This window comes from Erythrolamprus reginae, chromosome 7 (genome assembly GCF_031021105.1).
Source record: "Erythrolamprus reginae isolate rEryReg1 chromosome 7, rEryReg1.hap1, whole genome shotgun sequence".
Classification (NCBI taxonomy): domain Eukaryota; kingdom Metazoa; phylum Chordata; class Lepidosauria; order Squamata; family Dipsadidae; genus Erythrolamprus; species Erythrolamprus reginae.
In genome coordinates this window covers 57908500-57934414 of record NC_091956.1, presented here as the reverse complement: position 1 = coordinate 57934414, position 25915 = coordinate 57908500, and the positions used below count along the sequence as shown (strand labels likewise).

General features: G+C 38.2%; 1 protein-coding gene across 1 annotated transcript in view; it reads right to left on the bottom strand.

The window, feature by feature from the left end:
- Positions 1 to 25915, bottom strand: part of SGCZ (sarcoglycan zeta) — a 329915-nt gene that overhangs the window by 259504 nt on the left and 44496 nt on the right. Inside the window, exon 2 of the mRNA XM_070757645.1 lies at positions 24895 to 25089. Within this exon, the coding sequence (XP_070613746.1) occupies positions 24895 to 25089 (195 nt within the window). The remainder of the gene's footprint in view (positions 1 to 24894; positions 25090 to 25915) is intronic.

Sequence of the window (25915 nt, the reverse complement as noted above, 5' to 3'; positions counted from 1 at the left end):
AGGAACATAATGTTAGTGAGACTGTGAACCAGTCTAACTTTCTGGGTCATAGAATAATCTGACCATATAAATACAAGTATGGAATCTCACCAGGCATTAAAACAGGAAAAAGGAGCTATATAAAATACCCATTATGCTGTAAGGATAAGCATTATTATTAGAAATATGTATATAGGCCACCTCACCTTGCCCCTCTAGGAGTTCCCACGCAGCCCATTTTGGATGAAGGTAAATGCAGAGAACACATGAAGGCTTAGGAAAAGTGAAAAATGGCCTACTAGAAGTTTGGGGTTTTCAGCCTCCAGAGGGCCATGGGAGCCCAGGGAAGGCAAAGATGCCTCCCCATGGTACAGGAGGCTGACTAAGCCACACTTACCATGGCCACCCCTACCCAGCAACCAGGCAGAGAACCCCTATGCTAAAAATCTGAAGCCCACCCATGTTCTAGACCAGGGTTAGGCAAAGTTGGCTCGTCTTTGACTTGTGGACTTTAACTCCCAGAATTCCTCAGCCAGTCATGCTAGCTCAGGAATTCTGGGAGTTGAAATCCACATGTCATAGAAGAGCCAACTTATCCTATCCCTGCTCTAGACTCATTGATTCCTTATTCATATATGTATTTTTCAATTTGATTCATGTTCTGTGGAATTTTCTCTACAAGAACCAAGGTCTGAAGCTTTCTAAAACACCACCTGGAAAATAGTTTTTGCTCTAAATGACCATTACTCTGTAGCCTCAAATGTAGCATTTGGGACTTGTTTCTTTAGCCAATAGTGCATGCCATTCCCAGCAGTAGGAATACGGTGCCCCTACCTTTAATCCCTACTTTGCCACAGGACAAAATGAACTCACCTTGACTTAATTATTCCTTGAGACTTTCCTTCTTCATCAGTATTATAACACTGAGTGGATTGAGACAATTTTATTGCAAGTAATAAATATTGCCTGTAATGTTTATGCACTCATCAATTGTCTTCATTTTGTATCTTTGTCCCATCACGAACAATCATAATTGTTTGAAACTAAAACCAGTCCTATATTAATACAAAATTTATAGGCACTCATTAATTGGATGGAGTAATAAAGGAAGAATTAATTCGTGTGTTAGGTATTCAAGGCTCTCATAGCAAGTTTAAATATTTAAAGACATGCTTAAATCATTAAAAAGTTAGGCACACGAACTAAACATATGTATAGGAGGCTCCACTGAATTAAACTGCTTTTATTATTATTTTTAAAAGTGGATTCACTGAAGTTGTGTTTGGCAATGAGTGTCTTTACAAGGATTTATTTATTTACTTACTTACTTACTTACTTACTTACTTACTTACTTACTTACTTACTTACTTACTTATTTATTTATTTATTTAATTTATTGGATTTGTATGCCACCCCTCTCCGCAGACTCAGGGCAGCTAACAACAGTAATAAAACAGCATATAATAATACTGTAATCCAATACTAAAAACAGTTAAAAACCCATTATTATAAAAACCAAACATACATACAGATATACCATGCATAAAATTGTAGAGGCCTAGGGGAAAGAGTATCTCAATTCCCCCATGCCTGGCGGTAGAGGTGGGTTTTAAGCAGCTTATGAAAGGCAAGGAGGGTGGGGGCAATTCTAATCTCTGGGGGGAGTTGGTTCCAGAGGTCCGGGGCCGCCACAGAGAAGGCTCTTCCCCTGGGTCCCGCCAAGCGACATTGTTTAGTTGACGGGACCCGGAGAAGACCCACTCTGTGGGACCTAACTGGTCACTGGGATTCATGGCAACACTGTGGTACTAGGTAGTCTTGTTTTGTTTCAGGATGTCTTTTAAACATCCCAGTCTATCCTACAGTTCTGGGATTTCCTAGTGGTCTCCTATCCACCTACCTTTTCTGACCCTATGTAGGTTTTTATTCAGGGGGGAAATTTGGCCATTTGATTAGATGTTGCCATCTGTTGGGGGTAGGGTAATGCCAGTAATAGTAACACAACTTCCTAGAGAGGAGCTAGAAGATGCCAGAGAAAGGCCCAAGACAAGAGAATGCAGAGTCCTAAACTGGATGAGGGATGGAAGAAAAGGATCAGGATAACCTCATCTCATAGGGTATAACTATGAGGCTAGAAGATTTTTTTAATTGGTTTTTTAAATGTTACACACACAGACTGCACATCATACAACATAAAACAGTGCCCTGTGAAGGTGCACCCACCACCTAACAACATACACACCCCACCACCAATTGGAGGTTCTGTACAAACTTCTTTAACATTCTTCTAAGCCTGGGTCTGCATTTTATTTACATATCAAAGAGTGATTCTAATTTATTCTTTATGCCTAGATCACAAATACTACTTGTCATATAACCTGTCACCATGTTCCATCGATCCATCAGTTTCTTCAATTTATTTTCATTGTACATATTCATCCTTACCTCCATAATTTCAAAGTGAATGTGGTCCACCACGTACCGATACCAATTCTGCATCGTCCATTTTGCTGCTTCTTTCCAACCCAATACAATTACTGCTTGGGTGCTTTCCAATGCTGCTACTTTTATTTCTCTAAATTCTCTTAAATCTCCCTTTTTTACTAGTACTGCCATTTCTTTTGTGATTGTCCAGTTAATATTTAACATTCTGCTAGGCTAGAAGATTATAGCTTTAGTCTGGTGAGATTCTGTCTATTAAATGTAAGCAAATAAAGAACTGAGCTTGATTGGATCTGTGTTGTCATTTTATGCTTTTATCTTAGAAACATAGAAACATAGAAGACTGACGGCAGAAAAAGACCTCATGGTCCATCTAGTCTGCCCTTATACTATTTCCTGTATTTTATCTTGCAATGGATATATGTTTATCCCAGGCATGTTTAAATTCAGTTACTGTGGATTTCCCAACCACGTCTGCTGGAAGTTTGTTCCAAGGATCTACTACTCTTTCAGTAAAATAATATTTTCTCAAGTTGCCTTTGATCTTTCCCCCAACTAACTTCAGATTGTGTCCCTTTGTTCTTGTGTTCACTTTCCTGTTAAAAACACTTCCCTCCTGAACCCTATTTAACCCTTTAACATATTTAAATGTTTCGATCATGTCCCCCCTTTTCCTTCTGTCCTCCAGACTATACAGATTGAGTTCATTCAGTCTTTCCTGATACGTTTTATACTTAAGACCTTCCACCATTCTTGTAGCCCGTCTTTGGACCCGTTCAATTTTGTCAATATCTTTTTGTAGGTGAGGTCTCCAGAACTGAACACAGTATTCCAAATGTGGTCTCACCAGCGCTCTATATAAGGGGATCACAATCTCCCTCTTCCTGCTTGTTATACCTCTAGCTCTTGCCATAATAAAACTATTAAAAAAATCCATGGTGAGGTAAATAAATAAATCAAAACAAGCACAGTAATAATGATAACCATATCACCACCACCTGACCTCCAGAAATGTAAGAGCAAAAAATTGACAACAAACAGAAAATAAAACAAGAAGCATAAAGGAAGATGGTATCAGATGTAAGGTTCATGGAAAGGATACTTAAAACAATTCAATTTTGAAAATTTTAGAATAGCCAATAAGAGGGAGATTAGTTGTTAGTACGTTGTTTAATGTTTTTGGTATACATGTTTTCTTTTTTCTTTTTCTGGTTGGGTTTTTGTGTGTGTGTGTGTGTATTGAATTTTTTTTCTTTTTTAATGTACTTAACTTAATAAAAATATTTTTTTCTAGAAAAAGAAAGTGATTAAGTTTTCCACAGCTTCCTTTCACATCCGATTTTTAAAAATTATTTTCATTTAGCTTATGGAGAATTTTGGTAAAGTATTTGCCTAAGAATTTTGATAAAGAACTTGCATGGTACAAAATGTTCATTGCCTGAAATCAGCAAATTTAACAGGCATAATTGTTCTTCTATTGTAGAAGGAAGAAGGCCCAGCAAAACAAAAAATAAAACAGATGGCAAATCTAATTTCGAACCAAGAGTGTGGCTGAATACATAGAGATATAAAGTCAGCCTCATAAAAGCTAAGTACACAAACTCTTTACTTGGATAAACAGAATCTAAGATTTTTAATAGATGTTCAGGGGGAAAATATATGGTATTAGTAAGAAATATTGCAAGAATGAAGTTTGATTGACAGGCAGTGTAAGTTTTACTACCTATCCTTGGCAAGAATTAGCAAAATCCCTCTATTATTGGCAAAGATTGCATGCTTGCTCCATATACAAAGAGATTCCTTTGTTTCACAGCAAAGCTGATAACAACTCTGCAGAATTGAGAAGGACATGCCAAGTTTCTTGGAGGTAGAGACGTCATTTAGAGTTGGAATTAGGATTTGCTCATACATTGTTATGGAGAGGAAACTGGATATGAGAGCCAGAGCTTTCATTATCAAGTTGCTGCTAATGGAATTATTTCTAACCATATCTTCCAATTGCTTGTACATATTTCCATCTGCTTGTATTAGATAAGTTATTTCAGTGTATCCCTAATGTGTTGGATAAAGAGTCACAGATGGGTTCCTCCCGGTTGAGACCAGTTAGTTTGAACTGGTAGTGGCCCGCTGGTGATATGATGATGATGTCACTGAACCGGAGCAGTCAGTGCTGGTCAGGGGCGCTGCCATCCTTTTTTAAAAATGTAATTTTAAAAAATTTGTTTTTTTCTTCTGCCCATGTGCAGAAGCCAAGTTTCTGGCACTCTGCATGCAATCGCCATTTTGTTTTGGGTGGACTTTTTAAAAAAAATGTGGTATTTTTTTTGGGGGGGGGGTTGGCTCAGCCTCGTGGTGTGGGAGAAGCTGAACTGACAGTGAGGTACGTTGGAACCCACCCCTGCACAGAGTATGTCAAATACTCCAGAGCCCATTTAGGCTAAACTTGAAGATGGTTGGAAAAAGGCTGGAAATCTCCTTCCTAACATGAAAATAAAGAGTAAAATTTTGATAACACTGTTATCAATTTTGCTAAACGCCATGTCCTGTTTAAAGTCCTGTTCTATTCTATAAGTTTGAAGTTATTTTTTTAAAAAATGAACAAATCAAAATGTCTATCCATCTATTCATAGAATTATAGAAGATAAAAATGTCCACTTTATATGGTCATGCTTTAAGTCCACCCATATAATGAAAATAAGAAAATATTTATTTACTGTATGTTAAACCAGCATACCAAAATTCTATTACAGATCATGAATCATGGTCTAGAAAGTCACTTTGACACATTGACTGTCTCTCTTTTCATCTCATATATTTTAAATGCGCTTAAATATAGTCATATATTTTAAATGCGCTTAAATATACTCATATATTTTAAATGTGCTTAAATATAGTCATATATTTTAAATGGGCTTAAATACAGTCACCATTCTAAGGAGCAGATTTATAAACCCTGTAGACCTGTTCTTTTATATAATCACCTATCTTGCCGAAAATTGTCTACAAGGGAAGCACAGTAAAAAAATATCATAAAATCAAAATAATAAAACAATTGACAATACAATTAAACAATTAAAAAGACATCGGCAATATGAGCAATATCATTAAGATAATCAAGAAAATTGATGCTAAAAAAAGGCACCCATGTCATTAGATCATCTTGATCTAAAAAATTAATATTTTTGTGTATTTATATTTTTTAAATTACCAATTTTAAAATTGTTCGCCAACCAGTTTCATTTGGCGGGACCCAGGAGAAGAGCCTTCTCTGTGGCGGCCCCGACCCTCTGGAACCAGCTCCCCCAGATATCAGAGTTGCCCCCACCCTCCTTGCCTTTCGCAAGCTCCTTAAAACCCACCTCTGTTGTCAGGCATGGGGGAATTGAATTTTTTTCTCTCCCTTCCCCCTAGGCTTATATAATTTATACATGGTATGTTTGTTGGTATGATTGGTTTCTTAAATTGGGGGTTTTTTAGATTACTTTTTAATATTAGATTTGTTACATTGTTTTTTATTGTTGTTAGCCGCCCCGAGTCTTCGGAGAGGGGCAGCATACAAATCTAAATAAACTAAACTAAACTAAACTAATTATATAAGCTACATAAATTGAATAAATTAAAACACACACACACACAATTATATAACTATCAAATGCATGCATTGTTATGTTCACCTTGAAAGAGACCTAAAATGTCATTTTCAAAATGTATTCGCCTTGACTAAGAGAACATTCTTTTAAAGAGAGATTTATTTGAATAACAGTTATAAGGAAAACTCTCAAGGAAATGCACTCCATGAAAACTGTAAGTATTATGGAACGTGTTTGTCAGCTGAAGCACACTTTGTACAGGCAACACCTCAACCCAAGCTACATACTCTGGACATTGATAGATTTCTTCAGATACGAGGCCTTTCCAGAATATATATCACATTGCTTTTCTGTGACAGGAAATTGTTTTCATCTTGTCAGTAAAGGTAAATATTTAGAACACTTTACTGTGGGGGGTTTTTGTACTCGATTACTGTCATTCTCAACATTGTTAACAACCAACTCAAAAAGCCACTTAAAGACAAAGCTCTTCTGTTTATCCCTATAATGCTCCCAAATGTCCAGCTGCTTTGATGCCGGTAGTACAGTCTTCCCAAGTTGGAATCTTGAAGAAGCTGCTCAAAAATGGCTTTTGAATCTCTCTCTCTCTCGTTTGTGGGGGGCGTATTTGACCAAAATTGCCACGAATCAATGACATAATTTCCTTCTACTTTTAGGTGGGGGGAAAATCTCATTGATATCAAAGCTAACAAAAGCGAAAAATATTGTCCATGTTCATTTATGTTACATAGCTACATACTTATCGCATGCTCATTGTACCTCCACTCCCAATATATTTTGTAAAGTTCTGGCAACCAGTAGAGATTACCCATGTCTAAATGCAAAGTCCAAACTTAAAATTTAATAGAGTTGTCCAATACATTTAAAAAAAACCTTTGAATTTGTGGAACGATCCTATTCCAACAGTACTTTTCCAGTGCAAATAAGTATCGTTACAGCTCATCAACATACATAGTTTGACTTCTCCAATAAGATTAAGATTATCCTTAATTGCCTTTTAACTATTATCAAAAGAAACAATGTTACACGCTGAAAACAAACTCCGCTGAATCATAGTTGACACAGGATTGCTTGTTAAAACCCCAGCTGCTCAATAAACCTGTAGATTTATACAAATATGTAAATATATATACTTGACAATCACGCACACACACACACATAATACACACACACACACAGACATATATGTATAATACAAACATAGAGAGAAAGAGGAAGAGAATGAGAAAATGAGAGAGAAAGAAATACGCTGTATTTAAGAAGGAAATTTTTTCTCTATATGTGATTTACATTTACCTTTGCTATCAATACATTCAGTACCAATTGTAATCAAAACAGCTTCACATTATATTCAATTTACAAAGAAATTGCTCCTGAACAATCCCTGTCTTTTCAGAAACTTTAAGTATCCATCTGAAACAACTTTCAAATAAGTATTGACCCTAGATTTATAGAAAAAAAATATAAAGCCAAATAAATATTACTTTTAAAGCTATAGAACTGATTTTAAAAATCTTCAAAGCATAGAAGGGGAACATGTTACACAGGAGTTCCTGTGGTTCAACTATAACTCTAAATCCATCAGTTCTGCTTTTCAAAGGTGTTCAGAAAATGCTTGGTATTTTAGATGAATCATCAGAGCTTGGCAAGTAGAAATCAGTATCTACAGTATATAGCAGAGGGGCAAACACAGGGTGTGAGCATACCTGTAACTCAATGCCATAAGGAGCTGAAAAAGCTATATGCCCACTGGACTTTCAGCTGAAACAACTGTGTGCCCATTGGGCTCTCAGTATTGGTTTTCCAACAATGCAGATAAGTGATGTAACAGAACAACCTTTAGTCCTGCCAAATGCTCTGACAATGTTCCCCTTTCCCACTTCAGGTGGGAACAAATTATACTAACAAAGAATACATACAATCATGTCATCATGGATTTTGAAGACTTAGGTTTGATACAACTGCTGTTCAGGAAGGTCTAGCGGTGGGCTTCTAGCCAGAACACTAAATTGGGCTCAGCGCTGCGGCCCATGAGTGCTTGTGGGGCCAGCATGATTTTGCTTCTGTACCTGTGGAGGTAGCAAAATCATGCATGGAGCCGTGGGTACGCACATATTTCGGCATGCGCAGAAGCAAAACTCACCAACACACGGGCACATCTGTGCCTCCATGCAGGTGCAGAAGCAAAATCACACTGGCCCCGCAAGCACTCATGAGCCATGGCGGCAAGCCCAATTTAGCGTTCCAGCTAGAAGCCCACCCCTGGCAAAGTCCTGCGGAAAGTCAATACTCGGAAAGCTGTTGGTTCTGATAATATCCCTGGCTGAGTACTTAAGGAGTGTGATGACCAGCTGGCCACTGTTCTCACAGGCATCTTCAGTCTCTCATTGCATCAGGATGTGGCTCCATCATGCTTGAAGACTGCAATCATTGTACCAGTGGCCAAAAAACCTACAATCACATGCTTTCATGATTACCATCCAGTTGCATTCACTTCCATTATGATGAAGTGTTTTGAGAGATTAGTAAAGGATTATATCGTTTCATGCCTTCCTCCTACATTTAACTCATTACTATTGGGAGAATCGCTCCATAGATGATGCACTAATGCTCAAGATGGATAAAATAACTAATTTGTTAGTTTGAACCAGTTTAAACATTCCCATGTAGGTGGCCCAAACATTGACAGCACTCAGACTTCCGATTGGGTTAGAGAAACTTTTTCACCACCCCAAACCTAAATCAGCTCCTTGATTGGCCAAGGAACAAAATATATAACTGGGCATGCTCAGGATACCAATCGCAACAATTCCTAATCAAGAAATAACCTCACTACATGGTTTCATATAGCAGGGCTTAAATAATGACTTCCTTCTCCTTCCTATCAGCATCTCAAATTCACACCAACTGAAGCTAGCATGAGAGAAAGAAAGAGAACTATCATAAAGCAATGCACTCTATTCCCAACATATGGCACCAACTCAGAAGACCATGATTAACAGTATTGAAAGCTGCTCAGGCATCAAGTTGCTCAAGATTGTATAACCAACTCAATCTAGACCAGGGGTCGGCAACCTTTAACACTCAGAGAGCCATTTGGACTACTTTCCCACATAAAAGAAAACACCGGGAGCCACAAAACTCTTCCTGAACTGTATTTCCTGAGTGGCCACAAAACTAGCATATATAGTTGAATTAAAGATTGTTTTCTTCTGAAACTTTTCTTTTCTTGGATTTATCCATGGTTGGCCTACTAGAAGCCAAAAAGCTTAATAAATTGTACATCATTGGGTGTTGCACATTGGCAATTGTGATGCATTCTTTGGGTGTCAGGGAGCCACAGCAGAGGGATGAAAGAGCCACATGCAATTCCAGAATCATAGGTTGCTGACACGGGATATAGACTATCCCACAGATCATATAATGAAGACTGTCTCAGTACTAAATCCAGGCTTGTAACATGAATTAAGCAAGTCATGATATTCCACTTCCTCCTGATTTTTTATCAATTGTAAACTGATCCATCACTGGTTGATAGTTATCAAAAATGGTTGGATTAAATGATCTCTTGAGGAGTGTTGCACTACTTCCTCTTTCAAAGCAAAAAATGCTACTTGCTCCAATAGAGAGAATAATACCACAGTATGGAACCAACCACAGGTCACCTTGGTTGCCTTTATGACATAGGAGTAGCCTGAATCTAGTAAACCATTAGTGGATCTAAGAGTTCAGAAAACTCCAACAATTGTTGGGTGGGTTAAAGAAGAGCCATCTCTTGCAAATACTTTAATTTGGATTTAGTGCACTGAAAAGAGGCTTTGACTAAATTGGGAATTCTGGTACCTTGAAAAGTTACACTAGCATTGAATCTACATTTCTTAATTACGTAAGATGTTCAATTTAATCTGATTTATTTTAGAAAACACGTCAATTTGTTACTTTTCTTGATGTAGAAATAAAAAGAACACAGATGGGACTTGAAAAAATATATCACTCAAATCAGATCTCTTATAGAATATTCAATTATTTTCACAAATACTGGGAATTAAAAAAAAACCTCATAGATAAATATGGGCATTTTACTTCTGCTCAAAGTTATTCATTTTTATCTGAGGATGCTAACTTCTTATTAGAACAGCAAGGAGTTGCATTCCTTTGTAATAATTCTGCCTTCCGAATATATTACTAGCATGTGGAGAGAAAGGTACTGGTCATTCTAGTCATTTGATTGAACTTTTTATGTTTATGTGTTGCATGTGGGTGTGTATGTGCATCTTAGCATTGATTCCTGGTGGTTTCTGGATATGTCCCTGCAGTCCTTTTGGCCAGAATTTTGGAAGTGGTTTGCCATTGCCAATTTCCTAGAGTTGAGAGTGAATGATTGGTCCAAACCAGAGGTAGGTTCCTCCCGGTTCACTCTGGTTTGTCTGAACCAGAAGCAACCTGCTGGTGATGTCATGATGATGTCACGGAACCAATTTGGTTGGTACTGGTCTGTGGGTGTCACCGTCTTTTTTTTCTTAATTTTTTTGGGGGGGTTGCTTGTTTTTGTTTCTGCGCATGTGCAGAACAGAGTTTTTGGCACTATGAATGCATGTGCATCCACAAGAAGCATACGCAGTCATACAGTGTGGGAGGAAGCGACGGCGAGGTAAGTTAGAACCCACTCCTGTCCCATCCAGAAAGCCTGCATTTTCCCAGGGCCTGAAGGGAAGAAGGGAGGGAGGGAGAGAGAGAAGAATGAGACAGAGACAGTATGAGAGATAGAGAATGAGAGAGGGTGAGGGAAAGAGAATGAGAGAGAAGGGGAAAATGAAAAACAGACAAAATGAAAAAGCCAGAGAATGAGAGAGGGAGGGAAAGTATGAGAGAGAGAGTGAGAGAGAGGGAGGGAGGGAGAGGTAGAGGTAGAGAGTGTGTGATGTTGCCTCTAAGCACTGAAGGAGGAGGTTCTCTTATGCAATTGTTCTGGCTTGGTGGCTAGTTGGAGACCAAATCCCCTCTGCCCAGAGGTTTTTACCGTATAGTTCTTTCGCTCTCTCTTCTGGTCAATCTGAAGCTGCTCTAAAAAACTCTTTTTTCAAGGGTTGGGTTTTCAAACTAAGTCTTTATTTCTCTTCCACACTGGAAAATCATCAAGGTTACAATGCTGTATGCTAAAGCACATTCTGATCTCACAGGCTAAGTTTTACAAAGGTATACATTCTCTCTAAGGAGCTGAGGAAAGATTACTTGGCAGTTGTTTCTCTCTGAGTCTAATTTGGCACAGTTTATCATAAAACATCAAAAACTTACTTCTCGGAAGCAACGACAGACGTCCATCTTTCAACATGCAGTTTGCACGAAAGCGGTTTTCTTTTCCGGGCATTTCAGGATGTGACATATTTACGCATTCTAAAATAGTAGATTCAAAACTTTTGAATAGTAGATTCAAAACTTTTGAATAGTAGATTCAAAACTTTTGAATAGTAGATTCAAAACTTTTGAATAGTAGATTCAAAACTTTCGCCCCCATCTCCTCCTTTCTTTTTGCTAATCTCCTAAATCTGACATCCAACCATGGACTGTCGGCTACCCCCCCCAATTCTCTGAAGAACTATTATTATTATTATTATTATTATTATTATTATTATTATTATTATTATTAATTAGATTTGTATGCCGCCCCTCTTTGCAGACTTGGGGTGGCTCACAACAGTGATTAAAAAACAATATACAATGGCAAATCTAATACCAAAGTCTAGAATAACAATTTTACATTAAAAAAGAACTGCTTTCCATGCTAACATCTAACTGATTTTCAGCTACACTCTCATCCACTTCTCTCCCCTCACTTCTCTTAAATCAGGGTACACTACAGCTTCTGTCTCTTTGTCCTCGTCTGAATCTGACATTTCCAGAGGCTGACAGGGAACACTCACAACACTTTCCCTGATAGGAGAAGGTGGGAAAATGCCAAGCTTGGGACCCATGTGATGTAGAATTTGGGGAAGGGAAGGAAAAGAGCTACGGGAGGACGACCTTGAAGAAAGGGAGTTCCTGCGCTAAAACATTTTAGTCCGAGGAGCAACCCTGGAAATGCACAGACTGCTAACAGAAAGTAGGGTGTACATATTTTTCTATGATTTGATAAATGGGATTAGGGCTAATTATCTTGTGTGATGTGGAATTTCTCTTAACCAAGTAGTCTCCCTTCTACTGAAGCAAGTCAGATTAATGCTTTCTCCTGTAGCAATCCTACCATGGTTATCAGTCTTCCTAATAGAGATGGGAAAAAAACATGAATACATTGCATTCATTGTGAACCTGCTAATAATATTCTTTGTGTACATGCATTGCTTCCTTTGCACCAGAGATTTATTTAACTGATTTCTAACCATAGTACGTGTTATCTAGAAAAACAACAAAACAAAACTGCATTTTCCTTATTTGATTGGTTCGCAGGATACCAGAAAGTTTGTCTAATTGTTTTTATTTTAGAAAAAACAGGTTAATAAATAAAACCAGTCTTTTAGTACAACGATCCAGCCATTAATATGGAATTTACAAATAGCTTCATTCTGTGCAGCTAATGGATGCACTCCATGATGTAGCAATTAATATTTGAGGAAGTCTTTTCATTTCTGTTAATAAGCAGCTGTATTTTATAGGCTTATTATCAACATTCTGAAATAATAGCCAGCCAAAAACTTCAGATAAATAGGACACATTATTGTGAAATATTTATAGGTTTAGATTGCTTTATATTGCCTTCTGTGAATCCATTTCCTTTCCTTTTCCTTTTCTCCATTATTCCAATTCTATACTTACTAATAACATAGTAGACTATTCCTGCTGAGGGTAGCATTTTAGGAAATATTTCATAATGCCTGCTCTTTTTTATCCCCTATTTATTTAACCAACTGACTTTTAAAATGAACTGGAGGCATCTGAGGTAATTATCACATATACTCCATAGACCTGCAATCTCTCTATTTTGCTAATAACTGTTTACACACTTTAGTTGGGGGTGGGGTGGCTGGGATTAATTGATGGTTTTATATTTTTTTGAAAGCAAGTGGATGTTGCCTAAGATGCACTAGTCATTCTTTTCTAAAGATTTAAGGCAACAGTTCCCCTATACGAGAGCTCTTAGGTTGCTGTGGAGTGTTTTTAGAGGCTACCATTATAAACAAGCCACTGTAAGCAAAAATAGTTGATATAGAAACATAGAAACATAGAAGTCTGACGGCAGAAAAAGACCTCCTGGTCCATCTAGTCTGCCCTTATACTATTTTCTGTATTTTATCTTAGGATGGATATATGTTTATCCCAGGCATGTTTAAATTCAGTTACTGTGGATTTATCTACCACGTCTGCTGGAAGTTTGTTCCAAGGATCTACTACTCTTTCAGTAAAATAATATTTTCTCATGTTGCTTTTGATCTTTCCCCCAACTAACTTCAGATTGTGTCCCCTTGTTCTTGTGTTCACTTTCCTTTTAAAAACACTTCCCTCCTGGACCTTATTTAACCCTTTAATATATTTAAATGTTTCGATCATGTCCCCCCTTTTCCTTCTGTCCTCCAGACTATACAGATTGAGTTCATTAAGTCTTTCCTGATACGTTTTATGCTTAAGACCTTCCACCATTCTTGTAGCCCGTCTTTGGACCCGTTCAATTTTGTCAATATCTTTTTGTAGGTGAGGTCTCCAGAACTGAACACAGTATTCCAAATGTGGTCTCACCAGCATTCTATATAGCGGGATCATAATCTCCCTCTTCCTGCTTGTTATACCTCTAGCTATGCAGCCAAGCATCCTACTTGCTTTCCCTACTGCCTGACTGCACTGTTCACCCATTTTGAGACTGTCAGAAATCACTACTCCTAAATCCTTTTCTTCTGTAGTATTTGCTAACACAGAACTGCCAATACAATACTCAGATTGAGGATTCCTTTTTCTCAAGTGCATTATTTTACATTTGGAAACATTAAACTGCAGTTTCCATTGCTTTGACCATTTATCTAGTAAAGCTAAATCATTTACCATATTACAGACGCCTCCAGGAATATCAACCCTATTGCACACTTTAGAGTCATCGGCAAATAGGCAAACCTTCCCTACCAAACCTTCCCCTATGTCACTCACAAACATATTAAAAAGAATAGGACCCAGAACAGACCCTTGTGGCACACCGCTTGTAACTCGACTCTGTTCAGAATACTCGCCGTTAACAATAACTCTCTGATGTCTATGCTTCAGCCAGCTGCAAATCCATTGAACTATCCAGGGATTAAGTCCAATCTTCACTAATTTATCTATCAGCTCTTTATGTGGAACCGTATCAAAGGCTTTGCTGAAGTCCAGGTAGGCAATATCCACGGCACCACCTTCATCCAACACCTTTGTGACATAGTCAAAGAAATCAATGAGATTAGTCTGACATGATTTGCCTTCAGTAAAGCCATGCTGATTTGGGTCCAATAAGTTATTGTTTTTTAGGTGCTGATTTATCCTCTTTTTGAGTAGAGTCTCCATCATTTTAACTACCACTGATGTCAAGCTAACTGGCCTGTAGTTACCAGCTTCTTCTCTACTGCCCTTCTTGTGGATAGGCACAACACTGGCCATTCTCCAATCCTCAGGAACTTCTCCTGTTAACAAGGATTGGTTAAACAAATCAGTCAGGGGGGTAGCAATGAAAGATCTGAGTTCTTTAAGAACTCTGTTGCCCATATACTTATGGGCAACAGGAAAACTTGCTGCTAGGGATGTGTAATGTATTGGATTTCAAGGCAATATTTGGTTTAATGGTGAAACTCATTAAACCAAAGATACCTTTCCCCAGAATCATGCTTGGACTTCAAAAAGCAATGTTTTAAGCTAAGTAAACACTTTCATTCACTTTGAAGCACATTTTGGTTTCAAATCCAAAGGGCTGCCCAGACCTACCTGTTATAACTGGGACAGTCATCTTTTCTTTAAAAAGAAAAAAAAGCTACCCAACTATTCTCTGGTAGCTATGAAGACTTCTGTTTGTTCTGGGTTTTCTGGCTGTTTTTAAAGAGGAAAATGAAACAATTGTGGCTATTTCTTGCAATAAAAGGAACTCATTGCTGTTCTTTTTCTTTAATCTTCTGGTTTGGCTTCATGTGTTAATAACAGAGCATAAGCAGTGAAGGGCTACCAAACTTTTTACTACCATACTGTGGGCGTGGTTTATGCAGGATGCCCTGCATTTTCTTTCAACATCTTTCAGTGCAAATTGGGTGCTCTGGGTTGGAGCTCTATTTTCATTACCCCACTGCATTCCCCCCCTCATCTGGGCAGTAGCCCACCCCTGAGCATAAGGCTTATTTCTCTTCCTCCTCTCCTCTTCCAGAAATAAGAATAAGAACTTGCTACAAAAAAATGGATGGCTTTCCTGAAAGTTGAAGAAAGCAAGGAAGCATCCTGCTAACTCTCACTAGATTTTCTTTAGTTGTGGATAGTGTTGGGCGAACCCAGCGAAGTTCGGGTTCAGGTTCAGCACCCGAGTTTTTAAAAAGGTTCAGGATCGGCACCCGAACCTGAACTTTTGCCGAACTTTCGAGTTCGCTGCTCAGGAAAGCGCCAGGGAGCGCCGCCGCCCAGCTGTCACCTTCCAGAACAGTCGGGGCGCTTCCCGGTGCTCTCCCAAACCTGAACTTTTTGCCGAACTTCTGGGTTCGGCGTTCAGGAGACCGCTGAGAAGCGCCCTGGCTGTTTTTGAAGGTGACAGCTGGGCGGCGGTGCTTCCCAGAACAGCTGGGGAGGTGTCGGCCGGTCGGGAGACGCAAAAGGAGGTGGGGAATCCCATGAGCGAATTCCAGGGACAGAGCTTTGACGTCACTGAGATGTCCTTCCTGGTCGGCTGAAATGGGGACTCCAGGAAGGACGTCTCAGTGACGTCAAAGCTCCTCGTGAGATTCCCCACCTCCTTTTTCACCTCCCGACTGGCCGGCAGCTCCCCGGCGGTTTTGGAAGGTGACATCTGGGCGGTGGCGCTTTCTGGCACTCTCCTGAACTTTTGCCGAATTTTTTGCAAAAAATCGGGTTCAGGTTCGGTATACAGAACCACGCAAAGTTCGGTACGAACCCGAACTTTGCAGGTTCGGTTCGCCCAACACTATTCATACCACTTTATGTGGAAATCCAAAACTTCAAAAAGATGTTATGGTATCTTTCTCTACAATCTTAATTAACCATCTTTAACATTAGGAAAATACAGATGCTGTTCCTAATTCATACCAAGTTGTATCACAGACTCTGAACATTCAGGCTGCTTCATTAATGTATTTAAGATTCACAATGATCTTTTTTTCTCAGTCCATCTCTAAATTTTAAGAAGAAAAAATATGAATGTTGATATTACAGTATCTGGGGATTATCTTGGAAGACAAGATGAAGATTCCCAGTCTTGACAATGGTCAAATAAGAGTCATCTTCTCCTGCAGAAGAAATGGAGTATGGCAAACACCTCAAAAGAAAACCTCCTTACTTTCTTGGACTGTACTATAAAGACAAGGGGGAAGATGGACTTTCAGACTTGCACAATTTTGCTAATGTAAACGTTCAATAAAGATAGAACTAGTAAGCCTGGTATTTGGCAATACCTACAACACAGAAATATAGTTGGTGAAGATGATAGAACTTGTTGAGATGGCCAATTTGATCTGTTTGATTGTGTTTATTGCTGTCAATATACCCTTTATGAACTTTTTGTGTAAAACAGAAGAAAATTATGATCTATGGTTTTGACAAATAGGATAGATTACAGGAAGAAAAGAGTCACAATATAACTTTATCCATCTCTGGGGAGATAGGTCTTTCTCTCACAAGATGCAAGAACAACAGAACCCTCTAACGATTCTTCTAAACTTGATGCTGTAAAGTTGGGAGATGATGTGACAGCCATTATTTCTCAGCTTGTCAAGATTATTAGTGCCAGAAAGGAAGAATAAGGTTATATGAACCATAATTCTTCCACACAGTTGGCTTTAGACAGAACACTAAGTGAAGCATACCCAGGACATAGAGGGTGGCAGAAGGTTCTACCAAGCTCCTAACCCAAAATAGTGTAAGAAGATCCAGAGATCCCTGATTTTTTTGCATTTATTCAAATTACCCTAACTTATTTTTAACTAAAGGAGCACCCATATGATTACAAATATCAATAAGAAGCCAATTCACATTGTATTCTGATTCAAAAAAGCTAACTGGCAATGAAACTTATGTTTGCCATGCTATAGTATAAAATTACTAGAATCTGAATCAATATGGCCAGTCCATTTATATTTTAATTTGGAGAAACAGATTTTAGAAAGGAATAGACATACAAGCTTCCCTGTGCCAATTGATACAAATGGAGAAACATAAGATTGAAACTGGTCAAAGAAAGGGGGGTGGATCTACAAGTTTATTCAGGAATTTGCAACATGCATTTTATCTAGATGATTAATTACTGAATGATTGACAAGTAATCCCAAACAAGAATCTAGGAGAGTGGAATTATATGATTTGGTTTGAAAACATCTCCCAAGTTTTCTTTTTCCTCATGTCCTCTGTTTTCTATCATATTATATTGTAATGGCAAATCATTTCACATCAATTTCATCATCAAAGTATTAATGCTTACAAATGGATATTTCATCACAACAATCTGATTCTGCTTAGATTCTCTGGAGTCTGTGATTACCATTTGAGGTTTTACATTAAAGACAGAAAGCAGATCACTTTCATTTGTATTAAATAAATACACCATGATAGCTTCCCAACCCTCTCTAATTGACAGGGAAAACAGAGCAATGATATATGAAAAGAGCATGTTGTCTTAGCAGTTTTCTCCTCAAATAACTATTTACCAAATGCCAATGAATCAAATGCCAGAATTTTAAATGCACACAAGTCAGTGACTTCAGAGTGACAAAGTGACAGTTGCCCTTGGGGAAAGGATAATATTTCAAGAGCTTCTCTATGCAACAAACAACAGGGAGCTGGATCTAATAACATGTGTCAGGACAAAGAGTGATGGAAAAACAAAAGAAAAGAACTGAAGCTAAAGGTTAATTTTTGTTGCTGCTGAAATTATTAATTCGTGGAGATTTTCAGGAAAGAAACAGAATTGCATCAGGTTTCTGTGACGACAAAAGTACAAAGTTTCAAACCAAATTTAGAATAACTCTTTAAGCCAGTGAAAGAAACTTACTTTAAAAGCAAAAAATATTCTCCCTACACATACATGCACCAGAAAACCCTTGTCTGGTCCTCCATTATAAAGATTATGGAAACTTTTCTTTCAATACAAGCTAAGATGTCACATAGGGAATTTTAGATAATCAGATTTGTGCATTCAAAAGAATCAGCTTGTATTGACAAGAAGCATCAATTAAAAAATCCTTATGATGTGCACTTGTCTCAATGGATGTCTGTTTGTGTGCTTTTGTGTAGGCAGACCACATGGTCTCCGAGTCTTCGGAGAGGGGCGGCATACAAATCTAATAAATTGAATTGAATTGAATTGATCAAGGTGCCTGTGGCCAAAACAACTATTCTTCCAAAAAAAATGCTGAAAGGAATGGGTCATTTCCATCCTTTCTGGGACATTGGAGCAATGCTTTTAGTCCCCATCATAGATGACCCTCACTCTGACAAAGACCTTGGAGTACTCTTATCCAACGACTAAGTGCTAGATGCCACTGTAATAACATTGCCAAAAAAAGCACTAAGAGTTGTTAATCTAATCTTACACAGCTTCTTCTCTGGCAACATTTCACTGTTAACCAGAGCATAGAAAAGATTTGTTAGACCAATTCTAGAATACTGCTCACCTGTCTGGAGTCCGCATTGCATATCAGACATTAATACAATCAAGAGAATCCAGAAATATTTCACAAAAAGAGTCCTTCTTTTCTTGGCTCGCAACAGAATACAGTGTTCCCTCGCTTTTCGTGTGAGATGCGTTCCAAGACCGCCCGCGAAAGTTGAATTTCCGCGAAGTAGAAATGCGGAAGTAAATACACTATTTTTTGGCTATGAACAGTATCACAAGCCTTCCCTTAACACTTTAAACCCCTAAATTGCAATTTTCCATTCCCTTAGCAACCATTCAGATTATTACTCACCATGTTTATTTACTAAAGTTTATTTAAAAAAATATTTATTAAAGGCAGACAAAAGTTTGGCGATGACATATGACGTCATCGGGTGGGAAAAACCATGGTATAGGGAAAAAACCCCACAAAGTATTTTTTAATTAATATTTTTGAAAAACCGTGGTATAGACTTTCCGCGAAGTTCGAACCCGCGAAAGTCGAGGGAACACTGTACCTTATTCCACCAGACTTGAAATACTGCAATTAGACAATTTGCAACTATGTCGCCTCCAATCTTATCTAATTGTAGTTCACAAAATCATATACCATAATGTCCTTCCTGTTAACGACTACTTCACCTTCAACCGCACCAATACACGAGCATGTAATAGATTCAAACTAAATGTAAACCGCTCTAAACGTGACTGCAGAAAATACGACTTCAGCAACAGAGTGATCAATGCCTGGAATGCACTACCCGACTCTGTGGTTTCTTCCCCAAACCCCAAAAACTTTAACCTTAGATAGTCTATGGTTGACCTCTCCCTGTTTCTAAGAGGTCTGTAAAGAGCGTGCAGAAGCACACCATCGTGCCTACCGTCCCTGTCCTACTGTCCTATTTTCCTTTTTTCCCATTACTTTTTACTTATGTTTATACAAACTACTATCCTATACATGTTTGACCAATAAAAACAAACAAACAAACAAACAAATAAATCATGCATCTTTTGGTTTCCCGATCATCCCAAGAAAACTTCATTTGGATAAGTGGATAGGGGAAAAAAACACACCAGCTATTACAAAGGTGCTAAAACATATGGAAGAGAGAACAAAGCCAGCTTAAACCATTACTGCTTATAACAATGAAAATGTGAAAATATGTTTCGTGTAATTCAATGTTGTTGTTTCTTTAAACTGTCCTTTTGTTCGTTTGACTGTTTTCAATCTCCGAGTTTGATTTGGAGAAGAAGAAAGCATTTGCAACCATTACATTAGAGAGTTACTATCTCTCCTTTAAAAAGGAAAAAAAAAAAAACCACTAAAGGAATATGAACCTGAAAAAAATATTTGTGAGGGGCATGAGTATATTAGTATGCAATAGGGCATCATGTTGGCATTAAAATATAAGTAGGGGTTAATTTTAAATGTTCATTTTTAAAAATAAATATCAGAGTCTGTGAAATAGATCAGTTTGTTCTCAGTCTCTCTCCATTCTACTCTCTGTAAGTCATTCCCTCCTTTTAATGGATCCCTCAGTGTTTCAAGTGCATTACATGTGTCTAATCCATTTTGAAAAGTAAGTATTATGAGATCTGAAAGAGAAGATCTCTAGGATTACCCATAAAAAGTCGCTATTCGAGCAATAACCGGTTTGGGAAGCATCATGTGCAAAGGTACACCTTTGACAATAACTGTAAAATATATTAATAATGCATGGCTTTGTAAACAACAGATAAAAAACCTCAGTAAAATATTGAATGCCATAAAATATGTTAGACTTCAGGATCTTTCAAGAGAGATGAATATAACTAGCATTTTCAAATCCACGTGTTCAGAATCAGATATGAAATAAACTTCAACTGCTGTAGAAAAAATATTTCTGCCTAGGCATATTTGTGAAAGCAGACCAATGAAAATTAGGAATTTCCATACTCTTTGAAATACTTAAGAACTGCTAATCAGCTCAAAGGGCTATCTTGTTGAAAATTTTTAATCAAGCAGCGATCACTCAGATGCATGTAAGAAACCCGAGTGGGATATAACAGCAATAGCCTCTTTTATGTTTTTCCCTAGCAACAGGAATTAAAGGCAACCTGCCTTTGATTCTGGAAGTAATGCAGTGATATTAAGACATTCCCAGCACTATCTTCCTAAAGTTCGTTTAGTCCCTTAAACAAAATAAACTCAGCACAACGGACACAGGACTTTGTTCCCTTCTATTTATCTTCCCAATTCTGTAACAATCCTTAGTCCACAATTAACATGAATATCTAATGGGATTTCTGGACCCCTGCATAACTTGCATTCCTGTTAAACTAGCTGCATTCCTGTTAAATAGGTAACAAGTGGTCAAAATAGGGAGTGCCCTATCAAATCCTGTGCCTGTTAACAGTGATGTCCCTCAAGGCAGTGTTGTAGGGCCAGCTCTCTTTATACTTTACATAAATGACCTTTGTGATCAGCGGTAGATTGTTTCTGGTTCAACCCAGTTCTGCAAACTGGTAGCAGTGGCGATGGGAGGTTCTGCCCACCCAGGACGCTTCTGCGTATGCACAAAAGTGTTGCACGAGTACACGAGTGCGAACCGGTAGCAATGGGTTTTATAACCCATTAATGTTTGAGATCATATTAAAAGCAATTGTGTTCTCTTCGCTGATTATGTTAAATTATTCAACATCACTGACAATGCTGTACCTTCAAAAAGACCTGGACTGTATGTCAGAATGGTCAAACAAGTAGCAACTCCAAATCTCAACCAACAAATGCTCTGTCTTACATATTGGCCAAAAAAATCATAACATAAAGTACAAATTGGATGGATGCAACCTTGTAGATGACCCTCAATCTGTTAAGGACCTTGGAGTACCCATCTAATGATCTAATTGACAGAGCCCACTGTAACACCATTGTAAAAAAAGCTTATGAGTTGTAAACCTAAGCTTGCATAGTATCTTCTCTGGTAATATTGTACCGCTAACTAGAGCATACAAAACATTTGCTAGACCAATTCTCAAATACAGCTCATCTGTCTAGAACCCACATGCATATCAGACATCAATAAAATTGAGAGAATCCAGAGATATTCCATTAGAAGAGTCCTCCACTCATCCACTCGCAATACCTTATGCCAACAGGGTTGAAATTTGGAGCTTAGACAACTTAAAATTATGCTGCCTTCGGTCTGATTAACCATAGTACATACAATTATTTATTACAATGTCCTTACCTGTCAATGACTACTTCAGCTTCAACCACGACAATATATAAGGACATAACAGATATAAACTTAAGGTAAACCTCACCAAACTCGATTTCAGGAAATACGACTTCAACAACATAGTGGTAAATGCCTGGAATACATTACCTGACTCTGTGGTATCTTTCCCAAACTTCCCAAACTTCAACCTTACACTGTCTACTGTTGATCTCACCCCATTATGCATGTATAAGCACACCAACGTCCCTTCCATTCCGGTCATAATGTCCCCTTTTGTTCATATACATGTCATGTATTAATAACCATGTTTATACCTATATCTGTTATCTAAGACATGCTTGACAAATAAAATAAATAAATGAATATTTACATTCTTACAAGCTCTCAGGCCTTCCAGGGAGGCTAAGTCAGAAAATAAAACCTGCTAGACTCCATTGTATTGTGGTCAGGTTTAATAACAGAACCATGAAAGCTTGCCAGAGTTTCCCTTTGCCTCTATTTTACCAGACAGATCTAGGTGAAATTATCTTCACCTTTCCATATTAACTCTTTTTCCAAGAGGTTGGTTATTTTCTCTTTTTCCTACTAATGGCCAGTAAAGGGCAGCCATTCGCGGCCCTACTGCAACACTGCGATGGGGAGGAGTGCACACACATGTTCATGCACGTGCACATCCTTCGCCTTCCTGTGCATGCGCAGGATGAATCGGCTGCTGCTCAGAGGGCAAGGGGAGCAGACACAGCACCCCTCCGTTGAGTGAGATCCTCCCTCCTCCTCACCCACTTCTGCATAGGTAAGATGTCACGGTCCAGAAGCGAATGAGGGAGGGGGCAGGCAGAGGTGGTCTTACTTGTGCAGGGAGGATGGAGTATGCTGCTTGATGGAAGGGCAGTCTGTCTGTTCTCCTCGCCCTTCACTGCTACAGTTGATTTGACTGGGCTTGGTGGAGAGGGGTGCGCCACCAGTCCTGGACCCGGACAAATACTCAACTCAATGCCCTACTCAAAGCAGCCTGATGATGTCGAATGTGATTTCACTGAAACATTGCAAATACACTCAAACAGAGGGGGGGGGGGGAACCAAATCAAACTTCTGTGAAATCAAACTGTCCACTTAGGCAGTGACACTGATTGACAATCAATTTCACATGCTGTTGTGCACAGTCAACTTTGTACAAAACAAATTAATCAATGAGAATATTTCATACATTCAGATCTAGGATGTGTTATTTGAGTGTTCCCTTTATTTTTTGAGCACTATATATGCTGTACATTGAACAATGGAGTTCCAATAGTCCTTGTGGGGGTTTGTTTCACGAACTACCCTTCAAAGAGCAGACAAGTAATTCTAGCCACCAAAGTACCACAACAATTCATGTGGTTAGTTAGGTTTAATGGCAAATATAAATCCTCATCTGCAGAATTGTATAACCCCAACCCTGTTCTCAATAGCAAGTTCAATGGGCTCAGTACTTGCTTAAAACAAATACTGTGGTCAAGCTAAGGGGTCAAAAGCATTGACTGTAGGCAATTATTTCCTTTTTCAATCAAATTCATATGCTTGTGTACCAGAAAGGAGACTGAAACCTGGGTATCAGTGTGAAAAAAAGTAGAATGCCTTAAATAGTATCTTACACAGTTCCAACGTATACTGAGATTCTACTAGAAACAGGAAATAAACCGAACTAAAAAAATAGTTTTAAAAGGGACCCAAATGTAACTTTTGTAAAACCTAGATTACACGGGCACTTCCCAATAACTCTATTTGGTTTGTGATTTTTTTTAAAAAAAATATTATTTATTGTTTTATCATAAAGAATAAAATACAAAGCAAGCAAGCAGACAAAATGAAGCAAAACAAAAGCATACATACATTCAACCTTAATAATAACAAAAAGGGGGGGGAGTGTACAAAAAAGAGGAAAAAAGTCATCAAATAAATTTAATATTTAATATCTAGGATCTATCTGGACAGGGTGCTGAAACAAAAATAGCAATAATTTCTCCTTCCCTTTTAGATACACGCATATATACATAAAAGAAGAAAAAATGGTCAACAGGTTAATCTTCAAATCCATGGTAATATCTGTTATTATATTTAGCATGTAGAAAGTCCACAAACTGATTCCAGTGTCTTATAGAGCCATCTAGTCCATTATCTCTAATCAAATCAGTTAAATTTCACCCACTCTGCTAATTCAATCAATTTCAAAATGATTTCTGAGTCTTGGAAAAAGTGGCAGATGCAGCAATAGGCATCTGTGTCAAAAAATGTCACAGGCACATATTTTTTTCCTGGGACCATTCCTTTTTAATTAGAGCAGAAGGTATTATGCTTTCTATCAGCTGTTCTTTGGGTAGTCAAAGTATTGTGAAGAACCTTTCGAGAACTATCAACCTTATGGCAACTCTTCTACTGAGTCCCGAAGGGATGATCTTGTCTTGTTTGTTCCCTTTTTTGGGGTTCAGTTCAATTCAGTTCAATTGGCTGAAAGTTGAGAAACAGCTGTCTTGATATTTTCTTACAAACTACAAGAATTAATAATGGATACTTATTGGAGCTAGATGGGCATAGTATCTATTAACAATGGCCATATTGCCCCAGAAATAAAAGTATTATGTTCTATGTTCAGAATTAGAATCAATTAGTTCTGCACTTAATAATTAAGAATTTACATGAACATTCAGTTAACAAAAGGCAAAGGATACTTTATTCCACTATTGTTTTATTCACCAAACTCTCAAAGCTGCTAGAAAGCAGAAATATATCATATCAAATCCCTTTAACATTTATAAACCACTCACCCTCCACTCCAAAAAGTGCTACTTACCACTGTGAAATTCATTACTTTCAGGATCCATATCGTCATGGCTAAGTTAACGATCATGGTAACCAATAGCAAGAGGACAAAGAAGTATAAGCACCTCTTTCGCCAGCCATAAATCCCTACTGGATAAAGTTGAGGATTTTCTGTTCTTGGCAGACTGTTTTGCTGTGTTGCTAATATATACTGTTCCCGTGTCATCTATTAGAAACAAGAAGAATGGAAAGCATTAAATATTTATCTGAACAATTAAAATATCCTTTTTTTAACACTAACTGATACTTAAGAAAATTCTTTTTTGTCTTCTGAAAAAATGATTTTTTATGCTGTTAGAACATTTATTTGGTTCAATTTTTAGAACTGGGTCACAAATATAGTACACAATAAACACCACTGGGCTGCTAGAAATAAGACTTTAATTCAACCATGTATGGTGGTTGATAGTAGTCTGCCTCTTAGGGGTGTACCAGAAGAGGTATATAAAATAACAAAAAGGCTTTGATGTTAGATGTTTAGACATGCAGATTGAGTAGCTCCTGCTTTGGGTTTTGATCATTTACAGTAGATATGTATTGAGTACTGCCCTGAAGATGGGTGAAGTCTAGGAAATAAGATCCTTTCTCGGTGAAGATTTTTATGACGGGATCTGGCATCTTCTCTTATCTTGAGGGAGCCAGTGAGGTGCTAGTCCAGTGATGGCAAACTTATGGCATGGGTGTCACAGGTGGCACGCGGAGCCATATCTGCTGGCATCCGAGCCATTGCCCTAGCTCAGTTCCAACATGAATGTGTGTGCTGGCCAGCTGATTTTTGGCTCACACAGAGGTTCTGGGAGAGCATTTTTGGCTTCCACAGAGCCTCTGGGGGGATGGGGGAGAGCGTTTTTACCCTCCCTCAGCTCCAGGGAAGCCTTTGGAGCCTGGGGAGGGCAAAACAGCAGCCTACTGGGCCCACCAGAAGTTGGGAAACAGGACGTTTCCGGCTTCCAGAGGGCCTCCGAGGGATGGGGGAGCTGTTTTCGCCCTCC